This window comes from Desarmillaria tabescens (assembly GCF_030435595.1).
Source record: "Desarmillaria tabescens strain CCBAS 213 chromosome Unknown EV420scaffold_51, whole genome shotgun sequence".
NCBI classification, from domain to species: Eukaryota; Fungi; Basidiomycota; class Agaricomycetes; order Agaricales; family Physalacriaceae; genus Desarmillaria; species Desarmillaria tabescens.
Window position 1 is genome coordinate 113,581 of NW_026848350.1, and position 16,418 is coordinate 129,998.

General features: G+C 47.7%; 6 protein-coding genes across 6 annotated transcripts; 3 read left to right on the top strand and 3 right to left on the bottom strand.

Annotated features, from left to right (window-relative positions):
- Positions 1–622: 622 nt before the first annotated feature.
- Positions 623–3,996, bottom strand: EV420DRAFT_1277127 (Saccharopine dehydrogenase-domain-containing protein; the record flags this gene model as incomplete). The annotated part of the gene is made up of 12 exons (XM_060468005.1): positions 623–1,253; positions 1,301–1,470; positions 1,526–1,778; positions 1,827–1,937; positions 1,989–2,115; positions 2,172–2,619; positions 2,673–2,831; positions 2,879–2,995; positions 3,049–3,163; positions 3,214–3,341; positions 3,392–3,754; positions 3,808–3,996. The coding sequence occupies 12 exons, from the start codon at positions 3,994–3,996 to the stop codon at positions 623–625; spliced, it is 2,811 nt and encodes a 936-aa protein (XP_060325347.1).
- Positions 3,997–4,724: 728 nt separating this feature from the next.
- Positions 4,725–6,581, top strand: EV420DRAFT_980050 (uncharacterized protein). Its single transcript, XM_060484239.1, has 3 exons — positions 4,725–4,826; positions 4,879–6,214; positions 6,266–6,581. Exons 2-3 carry the CDS (start codon positions 4,894–4,896, stop codon positions 6,268–6,270), a joined length of 1,326 nt encoding a protein of 441 aa, XP_060325348.1. The 5' UTR covers positions 4,725–4,826; positions 4,879–4,893; the 3' UTR covers positions 6,271–6,581.
- A 1,930-nt stretch (positions 6,582–8,511) lies between these two features.
- Positions 8,512–8,882, bottom strand: EV420DRAFT_979990 (uncharacterized protein). Its single transcript, XM_060484238.1, has one exon. It carries the CDS (start codon positions 8,774–8,776, stop codon positions 8,588–8,590), a length of 189 nt encoding a protein of 62 aa, XP_060325349.1. The 5' UTR covers positions 8,777–8,882; the 3' UTR covers positions 8,512–8,587.
- Positions 8,883–9,826: 944 nt separating this feature from the next.
- EV420DRAFT_980180 (caspase domain-containing protein) lies at positions 9,827–12,500 on the top strand. Its single transcript, XM_060484240.1, has 12 exons — positions 9,827–10,346; positions 10,405–10,490; positions 10,550–10,610; positions 10,664–10,726; positions 10,780–10,835; positions 10,884–10,934; positions 10,988–11,024; positions 11,083–11,504; positions 11,561–11,629; positions 11,682–11,700; positions 11,752–11,797; positions 11,857–12,500. Exons 1-12 carry the CDS (start codon positions 10,163–10,165, stop codon positions 12,053–12,055), a joined length of 1,293 nt encoding a protein of 430 aa, XP_060325350.1. The 5' UTR covers positions 9,827–10,162; the 3' UTR covers positions 12,056–12,500.
- Positions 12,501–13,051: 551 nt separating this feature from the next.
- Positions 13,052–13,839, bottom strand: EV420DRAFT_1277211 (P-loop containing nucleoside triphosphate hydrolase protein; the record flags this gene model as incomplete). The annotated part of the gene is made up of 4 exons (XM_060468015.1): positions 13,052–13,342; positions 13,397–13,594; positions 13,647–13,702; positions 13,755–13,839. The coding sequence occupies 4 exons, from the start codon at positions 13,837–13,839 to the stop codon at positions 13,052–13,054; spliced, it is 630 nt and encodes a 209-aa protein (XP_060325351.1).
- A 126-nt stretch (positions 13,840–13,965) lies between these two features.
- On the top strand, positions 13,966–16,388 carry EV420DRAFT_980350 (N-acetylglucosaminyl transferase component-domain-containing protein). Its single transcript, XM_060484241.1, has 12 exons — positions 13,966–14,186; positions 14,235–14,392; positions 14,441–14,636; positions 14,685–14,892; positions 14,947–15,058; positions 15,104–15,218; positions 15,270–15,399; positions 15,450–15,656; positions 15,706–15,845; positions 15,895–16,009; positions 16,057–16,146; positions 16,201–16,388. Exons 1-12 carry the CDS (start codon positions 14,079–14,081, stop codon positions 16,335–16,337), a joined length of 1,716 nt encoding a protein of 571 aa, XP_060325352.1. The 5' UTR covers positions 13,966–14,078; the 3' UTR covers positions 16,338–16,388.
- Positions 16,389–16,418: the final 30 nt, after the last annotated feature.

Here is a 16,418-nt window from a genome sequence, read left to right on the forward strand (position 1 = left end):
CATGACAGCGGAAATTCGAGCTTTAGCTGATAATGGTCTGGAGATGCGCGTCGAGAATTGGAACTCTCCCAGTGAAGAACATTGGTCACTTTAGTAGAGCTTGCCTCTGTAAGCTACATTGGCGCTTATTCATGGAAACATATGATCTTTGCGCATGATTAGAATGATGCTGTTTGCTTCTCGTGCTCTTCGGACACATGCACAGTCACTTCCCCCATTCTTTCTCATGTTGGTTCAATCGAATCGGCTGAGAAGGGTTAAGCCATGGTCTAGTCTACTAAGTATGCTCTGGTAATAGTTGCAAACGCCAAAAATATGAAAATAAAAATCGTTAATTCAGTATTTACTGACGCAGAATCCCTGAAGACGCAAGCGGGAAAATGCGTACGATTGGGTGAAATCGTAAGCTTGGATATTTCTATAGCGTGTCCAGCGCTAGCGGTCTCACCGCGCTAATTATATTATAACTTAATCAACACTATTGTCGTTGGATGTGACACGCGTGAGATCCTTGATAACACCTCGAGATAAAGATCTTCATATTGTATGCAGGAATAACCATGCTATAGTACAGCTGCAATGGATGGAAATGTAATGACACACGAGTATTAATACACTAATTTCATGCGTCCGAAACGCCAATCTGTAAAGCCTTCTCCACCGTCTCCGAAGCACCAGAAATCTCCTCCATCCCCAATCCAACACTTTCCATTCCAGCAAGCACGGGCTCGCGGATACTTGCATCTCCAGGGCCCGCTACGCCTCTCACAGACACCTTGCCATCAAGTACCTCCAGCGCTGCTAGTGCTACAGGCAGCCCGACTGTCCTTGCCATAGCAGAATATTTGTCATCACCGTATGCGACTAATGACGACGTGTGCACCTCTTCCGGGGCCAATGGTTCTGAGACTGACTTGGTGATAAACTCGTGGGACAGGACAACCATATCGTGCTCATGGGGCGCGTACTGGAGCTTGTACGCCAAGAGAACCGTGAATACGTCCAGCGGTGCCATTGGTTTAGTGGGCAGAGGGGGCGTGCGACCCGCAAGGAGCCATCGCAGAGCTTCTAGGTGCCCGGCATCATCCTCGAGATATTGCAAATTGATATGCTTGTCTTCCGGATGAAGCTCCTGCTTCAGTTTCTGCGAAAGAGGGACAAAGTCTATCCAATCCTTTAGGGCGATGGTTCCGTTCAGCTCAAGCAGTCCGATATCTTTGAAGAACTGGAGTCGCTCTGAGTAGCCGGGATATCTGTGGCCATAGTGAATTAAATACCATTGAGGATAGTTAAGGCTCACCTTAACGTCCCCCGAACTAGAGTACGAAGTTTCGGAACAGGTCCCAGATGATAGCTGGCAGCGTACGGAAGACTATCCCTGTTCGCATAGCCTTCGAGATGCACCGAGGGCATCACAGGTACCTGAGGAAAGTGGGAGCGCAACAGATTGGTTCCAGTTATATTCTTTTCCTGAAGAAAATAAGTAAGACATGATGCTTCCAAAATCAAATCCAGGCGAGCGTACTTCGCCGAAGAGCTTAAATTTCGCAGAATTAAGCGCCGCAGTCAAAACCCCTCTCGGGCTCCAACTAAACTTGTATTTCAGCGGACCCATGTCGTCTACATCTGGCGCAGGAAGGCCCCCGCAAAACGAAATGAAAGAGACGACTTTCTTGTTCTGAGCTTGAAGCCTAGAAATGAGGGAGATCGCTGAACAGTGATCAATTCCGGGGTCAAGGCCAATCTCATTGAGAAGAAGAACGTTGGAATCCAGTGCACTGCATTAGCCTCAGTACCGAGACTAGAGTAACAGAAGACAGTCATACCGGAAGTGTAAAGCCTTCATTGAATCAGAGATGTATGACGCTGTTATCATGTGCTTCTTGTGTTGGATACAGTGCTCAGCGACTATAGGGTGAAAGTGCGCCGGCAAAAGACTGCCCTAATAGTCGACACCTCATTGAAGAGCACTGGCGAAACAAGCATACCTGATAACGACATCTGATTCCTCCACAAGCCGCGAGACATCGGCGTGTTTGCCCATATCGATTTCACGGTACTGTACATTGTAGTGATTGCCACGTAGCTTCTTCATCTCCAAGCGTGAGTTGCTAACTGTGAACCAAAGTTTAGAAACGCGTGGTACAAAACTGAAAGGAGAAACAAGCAACCAATTACGAGTCGAACATCAGATCTTTCTGCAAGCTTGTCCACGGTGGGGCCGGCTACCATGCCACTACCAAACATCAGAACATGTTTGGCCTTCAAATGACCATGAGAAGATGTTGTAGACCTCGTTGTCGATGCGCGCCATGCATCTACGCGTTCTTGCAGCCACTGATGTTGCGGAGCTAACTCTCCTTTGTTGGCGATAGTCGCTCGATTTAAAGCTTCAATACGATCACCGCTGGTGTCGCCTTTATACGACGCGATCAGGGCTTCCAGGTATGGGACTAATGCTCGAGAAAAGCCCCGTGAAGCATCCAAAGGAATGGAAGATGGTAAGATATCTACCGCCATCATTGTTACAGAAGGTAAGTGCTGAGGAAGAGAAGCGGGCCGGGCTTTGAAGGAGGGTGCTGATAGCGTAGTTGCATGCGTAAGAAATTGAAGACCTCCCTGTGAATTTGGCATCAGGATGGGGATTTGGGAGACAGTGTGATAATGTGTACCTCGGGATCACAACTGATGTCGCCGATGTTCGTGAATCGTGCGCCGCCAACCTCTTGCGCGAGTGTAAGTGAGGTCGACAGCTGTTCATCTGTCATGATTCGTGGATAGCCGGGAGCCCAGCCTGCGCCATTCAGGAAAAGAGTGAGGTAAGGGGCAATCTGTTCGAGAACTTAGCTCAGAAGAGACATAGATATCTAAGGCGCACGGTTTGGGCAAAATTTGATGAATACAGGTTGGGATGAGCGTAATAGTGATCCCGAGTATATTTACCGCCGTCAAGACGCGTAAAGTAGTCAGACGGTAAAGCATGGACGAGATATATCTAATAAACGGTGATTCAAAATCCGCTGTCTAATCTCCGGCGTCGTGCCTTACCTTTCGTAAGTCTATCTCTGGATCTTTGACGAGGGCCGGAAGGTCTCTCGCTGCGACTTTAACAATAGGCAGTTCCGAAAGAGCCGACAGGCAGCCTTCGGCGACATTTCCTGTCCTAAGAGATCATGTGAGAGTCTGAATGATTGAGACTGACACGGAACTTACCCAGTGAGACCAACGACAAACGGACCCAATGCTTTCGGGGTGCCCTCTGTAGCAATTCGCGCTCCAATGGCGCGTAGAGCTGCTCGCAGATGATCCAAAGACGGCTGGGTATGCGGTCTTGGAGTAAACTGGAATGCAGATAGAGTCTATGTTTGAAACAAAGTTTAATGAGGCATACCAGGAACGGAGAAGCAACCCCAAATTCAAGATGGGAGTGGGCCATAGAGGACAGCGCTTCGAACACGCCAGCCACTCCGGCATACCACCCAAATCCGACGGTCCGTTTACCGGTCACGGTATCAGTGAGTAGTTCAAAGTCGATGAGACGGGATAATTCTTTGTGCCCGAGGAATGATGACAGGAGTGGAAGGTTGTATGACTGGCCCTTTGCAGTGTGCGAGAACATCATGTAAGTACGAGTGACATTGGCTGGGGAAATTGGGGAAGGAACTGGCGAGAGCTGCAGCGAATTCAGGAGGGGTTCTTTGATACCGAGAAGAATGTGCGCAGCGGAGAGGTCCTTCCGGATGCTAGCACCGGCCTGTATGCTGCTCAGCACTTTACCAGCTAATGGACACGTAGAATATCTCGCACCTCTAGGTATTCATCATCGGTGAATATCCGCCTGTCGCAAGACTCGACCTGCACCTGAACGCCCTGCTTCGTTACCAAGTCCTGAACGGCCTCCGGCGTGAGAGGCGCGCGTCTCTCCCATATCCTACCGGGATCCTCTCGACGAATACCAACAGTCAATGGCCGGAGAACACGAGAAACGGCCTTCATGGTTATAGATAACGGTTGTTGACCGTGGCCCTACTTGCATCCACAAAGCTTCAGTTGCAAGATCCGCCCGAGGTGGCACTGTCGCGACGACAGAAACAAATGGGGAATCTTGGCTCTTGTCATGTGTGTCGTCTATCAGCACACGGTCGTAATTCTACCTGGAAAAAGGATAACAAATGTTCAGCATGCTGGTCAGATGCGATCATTTATCCTTGCTCACCAGTATGACCGCTTGGAGTACGACAATAACGACGACGATGAACCTAATCACAACGACAACGACTCCGTATCGAGCATTGTACGTTACAATTGCTGGTGAGTTCGTACGGTAACCCGGAACCGTCAACAGTTCCGCTCCTTCGCAATCGACCGCCATCATGCCGCCGGCGTCCAGCTCAGCACCGCCCAATGTCCTTTTCGGTCCGCCAACCGTGCTGTATTCCTGTGCAACATGATAACGAGCGCGACTAAAAGTCAAGGTGTGTGATGAGCCCAGGGAAGTTGAAGATCAACCAAATCTCACCTTAGCAACGGCCACCACGTCGACCGCTATCCTCGAGCTCAGCGTGGAGGCATCCATCTTGTCTTACGTTCATACGAGGAGTGTGTAGCACGACGAACAATGCAGCAGCCAACCGTGACTCATCATGACGAACGCGACGACCCCCGGGCTCAATTAGCATCTAGGTCATTGGCGCAAGCAGATAGTGACCACGCTCTTTCGAAGTTCCCAAGTTTAATTGCCGAAGAATTCTCTCACAATTGGCACCGTCGGCACCGTTAACTATGAATGACTGCAGCCGACAGTTTTTCCGGTGCCGCTGTGCAAGGTACACGCTCAATGACTCTTGAACAGTCAACATACTGACAAATTACTTGCAGCTGGGTCGAGTATATATGACATGGTGCTCCATTGTGAGAAAGCAAAATACGACAGTGAACCGCCTTACCGACAAGATGTCTCTTCAGCTGCCCCCAGAAATATACGCGCATATATTCGAGGTTGGTGTACACAAATGGGGAGTTGGCTTCCTGCCTCCACTGTGTTTAACGTGCAGCGACTGGAATGAAATTGTCATATCCACTCCACGTTTATATGGGATCATTGACTTTACACGTTCCAAGCGACACGGTCTCGTCCAACTCTCCAAAGCCAAGTCGGCTCCTTTGTACCTCACCCTTCCCACAGAACGAAGAAGATACTACGAATGCGAAAAGGATCTCTTATCATTGGTTCACAATTGGGTTTATGCCTCGGTTCCTACCAGAACGTTGGAAACTCTCAAGGGAGAAGATTTGTCTAGCTTGGAGGAACTGCATGTCACGTCGTGTGGGGATAAAGGCTCACCCAAAAAGAAGCTGTGGGACGTGGCGCCTTCGAAGTTGAGAGTTCTGGGAGCCGATTCTGTCTCTCCTTCGTGGGTGAAGAGCGTGTTGAGCCGCAGTGTGACTCAATTTGAGTTCCGCAATATTGACCGCCGGAATAGGTGCACGAACTCCCAAATTTTCGAGTTGATCACCTTCATACCAAACGTGGTCTCAATATATTTGGAGTCCCTTTTCCTGCTGGACAGTCCCCATTCTTCCAGCGAGGGGACGTCGGTGCTAATGGAAGGTTTGCTCAATCTTCACATCCAATCGCTTCGGTGCTTCGCCCTCCACGTCTCTCGCATTCGTGCACCCTCGTTGCAGACGTTCCGTCTCATTGAAAGCTACTCTTATAGCGACGACCATATGCACTGGAATCTAGTCTTCATGCAGTGGAGTCAGCCGAATTTTGTTCCCGCGAATCTTCATACCCTCGAGATCCGGTCTTCTCTACGCGAGACCGATGTACCAACATTCATTCAATGGCTTTCGCTTCTCCCGAGCGTCGTGCGACTCATACTAGACGACGTCGCCCTCTTCCGGTGCAAGGAAGCCAGTTTAATCGAGAAGCTGTCTTCTCCGCCGGTTGATGGAGAAGATTGGTTCTGTCCGTCTTTGATGCAGCTCTTCGTCGAAGGCGACGTGCAGGTTGTGGATCTCATCGCGATAGCGAGTACCCGTGGAGGGGTGGTAGAGCCACCGTTCGCAACCACGTCTCGACCGAGCCGGTTGAGATTGATTGAGGCACCTTTGTGTGTCAGTGGATGGGACGGCGAGATTGCGGAATTGAAGCGCCTTGTAGACGAAACACGTTGCTCGTGTCTGAGTTGCGCTCTGGGTCTTTTACGTGGTACGTATCGTACCAACTGTTGTGAATTTCAACACTCATTTTTATTAACAGTGTGAACCTGAGTGCACACATGTAATATTTATCCGCATTTAATTACATGCAATTGTGATTCAGTTATCCGTCTGTCACCGCACACGTTCGCCTTACCTGATATTGAATTCCTTATGTTCGACATCAGGAATGTTATCACCATACACTTTGTGCCCAGAACGTCAGAGACAGCCGATTTTTTGCCTACACAGTCCGACGGTAACCTTTCGTGGTTCTGGAGTTTCTAAGTCTTGAAAGGCACCACAGAACACGTCTTTGAAATACAAGTTTTCCGCAACCGAGGAACATCTGCTTATTGGCGATGAAATGCTCTTCTACCCGTGACATCGGACACATCGGCGGGTCCGGTGGATACTTGCTGTGACCAGGAAGAAGGATTTGGCGACCAGCTGAACGTTAACCGTGGCGTCAGTCTTGCAGATCAAGACACTATTATGATTTCGGTGTCGACTCCCGTCTCCGCAAGTAAGTAGGTGTGCCAAACTTGGTAGTAAAGCCCTGATCATCGCCATGTGTTAAACATCGCCAAATCTGCAGAGCTCTCCGTGTAGGTCGGCTTCGTAGAACGACAAGCCATTCCCTCTTATCTACACCAGGCCGCCGTACACAGTAGCCGTCGCCGCCATTTAGAATGTTTGTATCACCGTCTGGTATCTTTTAATGTCACTCTGTTGCTTTTCTTGGAAACATTCTGGAAATTCTCGTTCTAGATTCTTACAGAGTATGATGCGATCAATTATTTCGAGAGTCGACTCTCGGTATCTACAACGCAATTTGGACGCAATGGGTATTAACGGAATGAGTAGCCACGGGCTGCGTAGGTCATAGTGTTGCTTTACGATATGCTGCATTCCGGGGGAAGCGCTTATACAAATATGAGCGGTGGATATTACACTGTTCGCCTACTCTGTAGATTCTACCATCGGTCTCTATTTCTTCTCCTTCGTCTCACGACCGTCACAAGGGCTCCTCACATCTGATTCAGGAAGGATTCCGAAAGCCGTTTGGGAGAATAGTTAAAGAGATCCTACTCGATATGGAGCTTGCAGTGTGACTGCTGCAGGGAAAGTGCATTTCGGAGCAAGTACTCATCGCAAGGCAACTGGGTCGAGCCTTGCGTTGGCCTGGAGGCATACATTGCGTGTGCACGCAGGATTTCATGACCGCCGATTTTTAATTGATGAATATGACAATTCATAGGTAGATAGGTAGCTTTAATTACATCATGCAGAATTTCCTTCAACCGATTAAGTGTGGAGTCGTACATCCATAAAACGGACCATAGTCGAATACCGGGACCAACGCAGATTATATCGATTAGAAATGTAATCTACGATATTCACGTGGGAGCATGTCCTTTACCAGCCTGGGGCCGGGTCAGGCGGAGGGATAGCTCTCTAAAAGAACATCGGGTTTGAGTGTATTCGGAAAGACTAGCGATGACTTACCTCTGCTTCGGTGCGGCGCCATCCTGGGGCAGGGGTTGGGGGGGTGATGACTCGCTATAAAACAGCCAAATGATGAGACCGAGAACTCATACTGAAGTAAAATCTTGAAAACCTTCCATCCAGGAGCGCCGGGAACTGCAACTCGCTGTAACGAACGGTGAGCATAAGCACATACTAACGGACGATTTGGATGCATACCTCTTCGACCTTGAATCAATATAAGCATGCGAGACGTTCTTATAAAGGTAGAGGACTTACAATAGGTGAGGCGGTGACGAAGGCGGCAGAAACAAAAGCGAAAAGCACCGGGAGGGCTATTGTGAGACGCATGATTGAAAGTTGGGGGAATTCAAGATGAAGTAGTTGTTTTTATACTGGCATCCAATTTCGTATCCCTTCCCAGTGAGGTCATGGACTCGTGTGGCTATCTCCTTTGTCCGAGGCACGGTCAAACTGTGCCTAATGCTTCCGGAAACCCTAAAAGGAACACCACACTGTTGAAAAATGAAGCACCTGCCATGCATGAACATGAGGGGATTGCTATTTCATCACACGGATACGCATGGGCGTACCTTGAAGTAAAGTCTATGTCAATCTCAGGGCATTGCAAACATCCAAATCCCGCGCCAGAGATCATCAGAAGCACCATCAGAAGCACAGTCGGTGTAAGGAACGGAAGCAGGCAGTTGTCAACTGCCGATGAACAGAGCACCACAAGTTGATTCACGTACTAGGCTCCGCTGCGTAGTAAAATTTCGGCTACCACGACATCGGAACGTGTCTTATTCGGGGTTCAACGCGGCTGTAAGCCTTGTGGTAACGTAGACATCCGCATCCGAGTTTAGGGTTCTAGCTCGCAAGTAGCAGGACGGCATTAAGCGAAGGTAAAGATGACGCCATGACCATTTGACAGGGCACAGGCACCAGCGAGGCAGATGATACTTACTAGTCTATGATCATGATCCATGATAAGTGCCCAACGAAGCAAGGATAAACATAGACTAGGAGCGAGGCAGGCCCGGGTACTGTGTGTATATACTCGGAGAAACATGAGGTTAGACATCCGATATACTTATTCATTCATTTCACTGCAAGTTCCGAGGGATACTACAGCGGAAAAGGGTCCCGAGTAAATCAGAGAACTCAAGCTTCTTAAGGCATAAGCAAGCTTAAAGACGGTTCCAGCTATACCAAGAGTCATGCTCCAAAGAATATTGGGGCGTTGCAAATGTAAAGTCTATACCATTAGGGTCGTCGTTAAGGATTGCACACCATTCAATGGTTACGATTGAAATCTAATATGATATCCACTGATATCCAGGAGAGTCGGAGAGGGTTACAATCATTTACAAAGCCAGAGTTTGAGATACGGCACGTGGGGGTATTCTTTTGCAAGCGGTTGTTGTGTAGAGCCAGGAAACTGTAGGGCAAAGGAATCGACGAAATCCGAAAGAGATACTTTCAACGTTAAACGCTGGAAGAACGATGACTAAGCATGCCGCGGTATGTGCCGCGGCATTCTGAATCCACGTCGCTTCCGAATTAGAACTATTTTACCTGCTATCATGATCACCCGACTCGAACACCTTTGGACGTCTCAAGCTCACAGTTAAAGGTGTCACTAAATCTCGCGAATGAATACCTTTATACGTTGCTCATTGACGGGGCGGCGTTCATGTACTATCTTTCACACTGTTTTTATCTTCCAAGTGCAAACGTTTTTTCAAGCAATAACCGATTCAGGTCTTGTTCTCACTTATTGCCTCTACTAATCTGATTCCCGTCGACCATCTACATATTGATTGCATACGTCCGCGATGGTGAAGTAGCTGTCCTAGATGCGGCGTCTTATGTCCAGTGAATCAAAACGCCAAAAGCTATATCTGTGCACTCGCGTTGCTCTGTTAGAACTCAACAAGTCGATCCAATTTTTGATAGAGCTGATACCTTAGCCTCAGCGCTTCAACTGGAATATCCGTTGTATCAGTTCCACTCGCAATCAATCAAGCACAAGGATCCTGGATGATTCTATACGAAGTTCTGGGGTGTATTGGACGGCATAGGCGTACTTGTAAGTCGCGGGTTGAATCAGCAACAGCCGCACCAAGGGCCATCAGCACTACTGTTGACGCGCGCGGCTATTACAAACCTTACGTATAATTCTAGGTAGTTCTCCACCTTGGTTCCCTTCTGACTTTTGCAGTGCAATCCTCATCCTGTGGTCTTCCAATGATTTAACAAATCCTAACTTGTTGATCTACCGCCCTAGCACTGCAGCGCCCATCTTTTTCTGATATTCATGCAACGTTACAGCCCATCGGCATCAGCGCTGATCGAGCAATCTCAGAAACCGGTGTCAGAAATCATTATATCAGCGCGGGTCCAGGAACCAGGCAAATGTGAAGTTTGAACCTTCCCCTCCCCCTCTCTATCTCTCATCGCTGTGGGCATGAAGATTATCAAACATCGAGGTCCAAGGCGCCCATACCAATCACCAATTGCCGAGGAGCCTCCATGCAAAAAAGCATTACTGATCGGTATCAATTACAAGACAGGCAAGGATTCTGGGAGCGGCCAGTACGAACTGCACACGCCCCATCGCGATGTTTATGACATGAGGGATCTTCTCATCAGTGCGTTTCCATAATTCAATCAGAAAACACTGACATTCAAGTTTGCCCGCCCTCACAGAACATTATGGCTATGACGACGCGAACATCACCATGCTATTGGATGACGGGAAATCCGCCGAGAAACAACCCACGCAGTCAAACATCGTGTGTAACCTCCGCAATATATACCTGTCTGTCAGTAGTGATCGAGGAACCCTTATCAGATTCGTGAAATCAAAAAACTTGTTAAAGACGCAAAATCTGGCGACCGTTTCTTCTTTCAATGTAGGCAGTTAATCTGCTTTGCGCAACTCAAGTTTGTTAACTTTGGGATACAGACTCCGGTCATGTCGGACAAGTGGAGAATAAGAACAACAGCGAAGAGGACGGGATGGATGAATGTATGTGCCATCTTTCTGTATCGAAGTTCTCCTCATGTGCCTCAAACTTGTAGGCTTGATTCCCTGTGATCATAACAACGAGCATAATCCGAGAATGATCACGGACAATGTACGTCGCTCATGTCCCATCAGGTTCACAAAGTTAACGGGATATCAGGAGTTACGGCGGCATCTCGTGGATACTTTACCCATCGGAAGTAGCTTGGTTGTACGCTGAGTTCCATCTTATCACCAGCGTTGCCGTTCTGACATAAATCCCAGGCCGTTTTTGATTCCTGCCACTCCGCGTCGCTCTTGGGTGCGATTACCGACTCTATACACGTGTGCATATAGGTTCCTAACCGTTGCTAATGCAGATCTCGACCATTTCCGTTGTAATAGAGTTTATGTCCCTTGGATATCCAAAGGCCGCCGCAGGTCTGACTCTATCTGGAACCGTAATGGTATGAATCTTGATATCAATCTACAGTCCCGCCCTCTAAATACCGACCGCACAGTGCGACGCCAAGCCATGCTAAACAGGTCGGTGTATCAGACGAAACGCGTCAGTAGGAAGGTTGTCAAGTCCAAGAAAACCTCCATCGGGAGAATTGCGGACCCAAATGTGGATGTTCATATAAAAGCCACCCGACGTCTGTCAATCAAATCGACTTTCGAGAAAGATGATAGATGGCTGGATGATACAGAGTTGTCACCTATTCCCCGATGTGATTCTCCCATTGCAATATGGCCCTGCGAAGGCTTTTGCCAGCCTTCCGACGCGGAATTTCCACGTGTGGTGAGGATTGTCTCCTGTCGCTTTCATGAACAGAGTGTATCTCACAGTCGTCGCAGATATCTCTGGGGGCTTGCAAAGATGACCAGTTATCTTGGGAAGACAGCAGAGGTGCTTCAATGACTCGAGTAAGTGATATCCACTTACCTCCAAAGTGCCTACGCTGAATTTGAACCTCAGGCTCTTATCGAGATCCTCAGTACGTCGCCATAAAAGACGTGAAATGTAGTATCTGATTGTGTTTTCACAGAGAAAGATCCTCACCCATCGTTGAAAGACCTCATGACGAACGTCAGGTATGCGGCGTCTACATCTCACCTTATTTGTTCGCCGCATTAATATCGCGTCGTCTTAGCCACGAAGTACATAAGGCTTCTTTAAATGTGCACAAGGAGGTTAAGACGTACAAGAAACGCATGAAGGAGTGGCGCAGAGCTAAAGAAAGGCGAGGCCAAAAAGCAGCCGTATCTGTGTCGGACGACGTGCCAGTCCTGGAGATGGACAATTTCCAAGATCCACAGGTAAGGGTTCTGGACTGCCTTTCTATTCGATAATCTCATTTGTATGCTTCGATAGCTCTCCAGTCACCAACCCCTGGTGTGTTCTCTTGCCTTCTTCGTCTCCATAGATTGATTTCCTAACCTGCTTGCTGTAGGATATGACTACCCCATGGGACCTATGACACTATGTTTGGACTTCGTATGCATAACTTATTACCCCAAGTGCAACCACATCGATTATTTAACTTCATAAGCTATGAATCACATATCTTAATCTTATCGCATTAAATTACTTATATAGTATGTTGTTAAAAGTTCATTGTAAATATACTAGCCATGTTCATGAGCAGTAGTGAGAGTGGAGGATTGTGCGTTGAGCTGTTAACATCCTTGAGCTTTATATTCGTGGTAGTATTTGGCAATACATCAGCTCGACGGTTGTGGGATTTAAGGCTTACGAATCAGCGAAAGCTCACATCAACATGATGGTAAAGGGAGCAGTTATCACATTGTTAACAGCATCGCAGGAGCGTCGGCGTGCTTTACAGGTGGTGAGTTGCGGAGGTGTAGTCGAGTTACAAGAGTTGCAGTACAGTTGTAGGTGGCATCCGTCCTTAATGAACAGAGCGGCACCGGCTGTCTTTTGCTCAACTTGGCGGGACGTCCCGCTCCTAGAGACTCTTTCATCAGAAGTACAGCAGTCAGCCAGAGACACGACAACCTAATGATAAGATGTCCAAGACATCAGCCATTCAGAAAGTCGCGAAGTGACGAGTTTGGAGTCTAGTAAGCACCTGTTTGTCGACGATAGTTACTTCAGTCCAACACTCTTGACATGGTCCAATATTTCATTGTAAGCCAACCATTGGGATGAAGCTAAAGTACGAGTTGGGTACGGATCTAGTGTTCATTTCTTCCGCAAACATGAGCGTGTAAATTGATACATATCTGATGCAAAAACAATAAATAATTAGTAGAACAGCTCGAGAACGAGATGAAAACGAGTATCAGTAGAGTAGTCCGGACCTGCCTATTGTCCGAGAGTTTGAGTTATGTCACAACACATCGCCGTTCTCGTACAATCTTCCCCCATCTCCCCTTCATGCTTTCTTTCAAAGCCAGATTGAATACATCGTGGACGCCAGTTCCCGTTTTCGCGGAGCATTCTATGTATTTTGCGCCGATCTCTTTCGCCACGCTGGATCCCTGCTCCCAGCTGACAGGTGTCTGGCCTTGGGCGCCCAACATCCGTTTTGTCTGCTCATCCTTGCGAAGATCGATCTTTGTACCGACTAGAATCAAAGGTGTTCCCTCGCAGAAATGAGCCACTTCTGGATACCACTGGTAGTTGGGCCGTCAGGAATCAACCTAGCATCAAAGACATCAGCCACGCACCTTATCCAGGACGTTTCCTAGGCTTGTTGGGAAATCGATAGAGAAAACAATGAGTATGACATTGCTTTCTGGATAGCTGAGTGGCCGCAACCGATCATACTCCTCTTGCCCCGCTGTATCCCATAGCGCCAATTCGATTTCCTTTCCTTCGAAATGCACCTGCGTCACGTAATTCTCGAACACTGTTGGTATGTACGCCTGCAGGAATCAGACTGATTGATAGAAAGAAAGATAACCCGAATAAGTGCACCTCTGGAAATCGATTTTCTGCATAGACAATTAGAAGACATGTTTTGCCACATCCACCTTTGATGGCAAGTGAGCTTGTTGATGATCCAGAAGCAATGTTGGCGCGCACCGTCGCCCACTACTACAAGCTTTCGCTTGAGATCAGGCCTTCGGGGAGGGAAAGAGGGCGGTGATGATTGATAAGAGGTATCCATAGCAGGGCCCGGCAGTGTAGCACTGCGATTAGAATGGGGAAGACGAGGGAAGGCGAGCTGAGGCGGGATGGTGGTCGTCGACTGACAGGCGGCCCCAAAGTGGGTCGAACAATCAACATGCGATGTCACGTGGCCGTTTTCCTTCTTGATCACCATCTCATCCGACGTCGGCCATTTCGATTTCGATATGAATATGTGGCCATAAGCATTGTAAACGACGATAGGACGGCAATACTGAGATGACACCAACGACCATCTTCTGGCCTACAGATCTTGTCAAGCCGGGATTTTGTTTTGGTTGGAGGAGGCCCGCTTGGTGTGTTGCAGGGCGTCTGGCTGTAGACACGGTAAGCATCATCGCCGTGTGTTTCGACTTCTTTCTGACAAATTTTTAGATATCAGAAGCAAAGGCTGCGATCGAGATCCTTTCAGTCTCGCCTGCGTACCGTTCCTTGCGTGACGCCTGTGGGGAGGATCCGGTCATATTTGGCAAATTTACCTGTGAACGAAAGAAAAAGATCACGGTCCCAATTTTCCATTTTCCGGTTCCTAAGTGAGCTCTACTTGGAATATATGCGCTTTGATTTCTCACATGGCACAGGGACTATATCGTCGTTTACTATTACCGCCACCTTCCGACTACTCTCCGCTTCTATTCTCTGGAAGCTTTGAGACTTGACTATCATGCTCAGGAACAGTACAGTCCTTCTGTTTCCGCCGACGCTTCTGCCTTAAATTACGCGGCTTTCCGCGTTTCTGGGTCCTCTTCAGGCATCAATGATATGGTCGTAGATCAGGTAGGCGAGAATTACTACTGGTCTCCTTTTTTCTCACAATTTGCCTAGTTCAATGCTGCCCATACTGTCGAAGATCTTCTGCAGAACTATCTTTACCCTTCAGAGCCATTGCTCAAAACAGACATCCTGTGGACTCTTTTTGATCTGTCCTGGAAAAAGATTTCACCATCACTGGCGCTCTTCTCCAACTTTCTAACCGTGGTTTGCAATGCGCCTGTCTTCTTATCCTTTATATTAAAGGATCTTTCGGCTATCTGTGCGTCATCACTGGCCCCTGGCACTAGAAAGTGATGGCTGATATAGCGTATAGTTCAGCAAATAGATATTCGCACAGAACAAGCCGACTTTTTTACAGCAGAAGTATCTCCGTTGCGCAACCGTGGCAAGACTCCCACATCTCTGTATTCAGTGCGATACATCAAGTTTGTTCTCTCTCTTCTCTCGTGTTTGCATTCTGATAGTTCTAGCTTTTTCAACACCGTGTGGCTCCTGCTCAACGATATCACAATCGGATCAGCTATAGGTTCCTTTCTATGCGACAATCATGTCGTCCTTGCTTCCATGCTCAACTCAATGGTGGATGTAAATTAAATTCCTGCCTGGTTTCTCACCCCTTGTTAACGCCATACTTAGAACATCCTCATTCAATGGACTCAATGGGTTTTACACTGGCTAGACTCATGGCCTGCCGGTCTCAAGCTCAATACGGAGCTAAGTCGTTTTTATTCGCAAACCTTTATCGATTTGATAGCCATGTGGGGTCGTACGTGAATTCAATCTTTCTTTTCTTCTTGGAGCTTTCCTCCTCCGCAGGTGTCCTCCAATGGGTAGCTCCCCATCTACCGGCGATTATATACCTCTTCGGCGTTGCTAGTTGGGGAGGCGCGACTTTGTCTATCTCGCTATTCTCAGATTTACTAGCCATTTTAACCGCCCACATATATGTCTGTTACTTCATATCCAACGCTGTCTATGCGAGACTTTTGACTACTGCTGGATCATTGTGGAATATTTTCCGAGGTACTTCCTTCTTATCATTAATGATGTTTCGTTAAAAATGCATTCATAGGTAAACGATACAACGCTCTACGCAATCGTACCGACACCTGGGAGTATGATATCGATCAACTTCTCTTTGGTACAATTCTATTCACACTCTTGGCATTTTTATTCCCAACGGTGTTAGTGTACTACTCCCTATTTGCTCTGGTACGGTCTTGACATTCTTGCGACTACCGTGTGTTGATGCTGGTCTTAGCTGCGATTGGCAATCATTCTAGTGCAGGCATGTCTGGAAACTCAATTGGCATTCATGAACCATTTTCCCTTGTTTGCATTGATGCTCCGCGTCAAAGATCCGTGGCGACTTCCAGGTTTGTCTTCGGTTTCGTCTTCGTTCGTGTTACCAACATATCTTTAGGTGGAATATATTTCATCCTCGACAGAAATGAGCATTTCCTAGTAATCAAAAGCCAGCCAGTCCCTTTCTCTTCAATATTCTTCCAGTATAGTAATTCTCTCCTCTTTAATTTTCAAAGAACATCTAACAGAGCACGTGTCTCAGTTCGCTTGTCCTCTCGTTTGGCGTCCCATTATAATCCTCTCCGGTTGTTAGGCCGTTTACTGACGGGGAAGCTCCTCAAGCCTATACCGCGGTACTCGATCCGCTACAGTAAATCTACTGGAAAGCGAGAGGAGTGATATATTCATCATCATAATTATGTGATACGATACTAGTGGGAAGTAGCCCTGCTCAGCCTGAAGGGTTGAAAAATAGGCTCT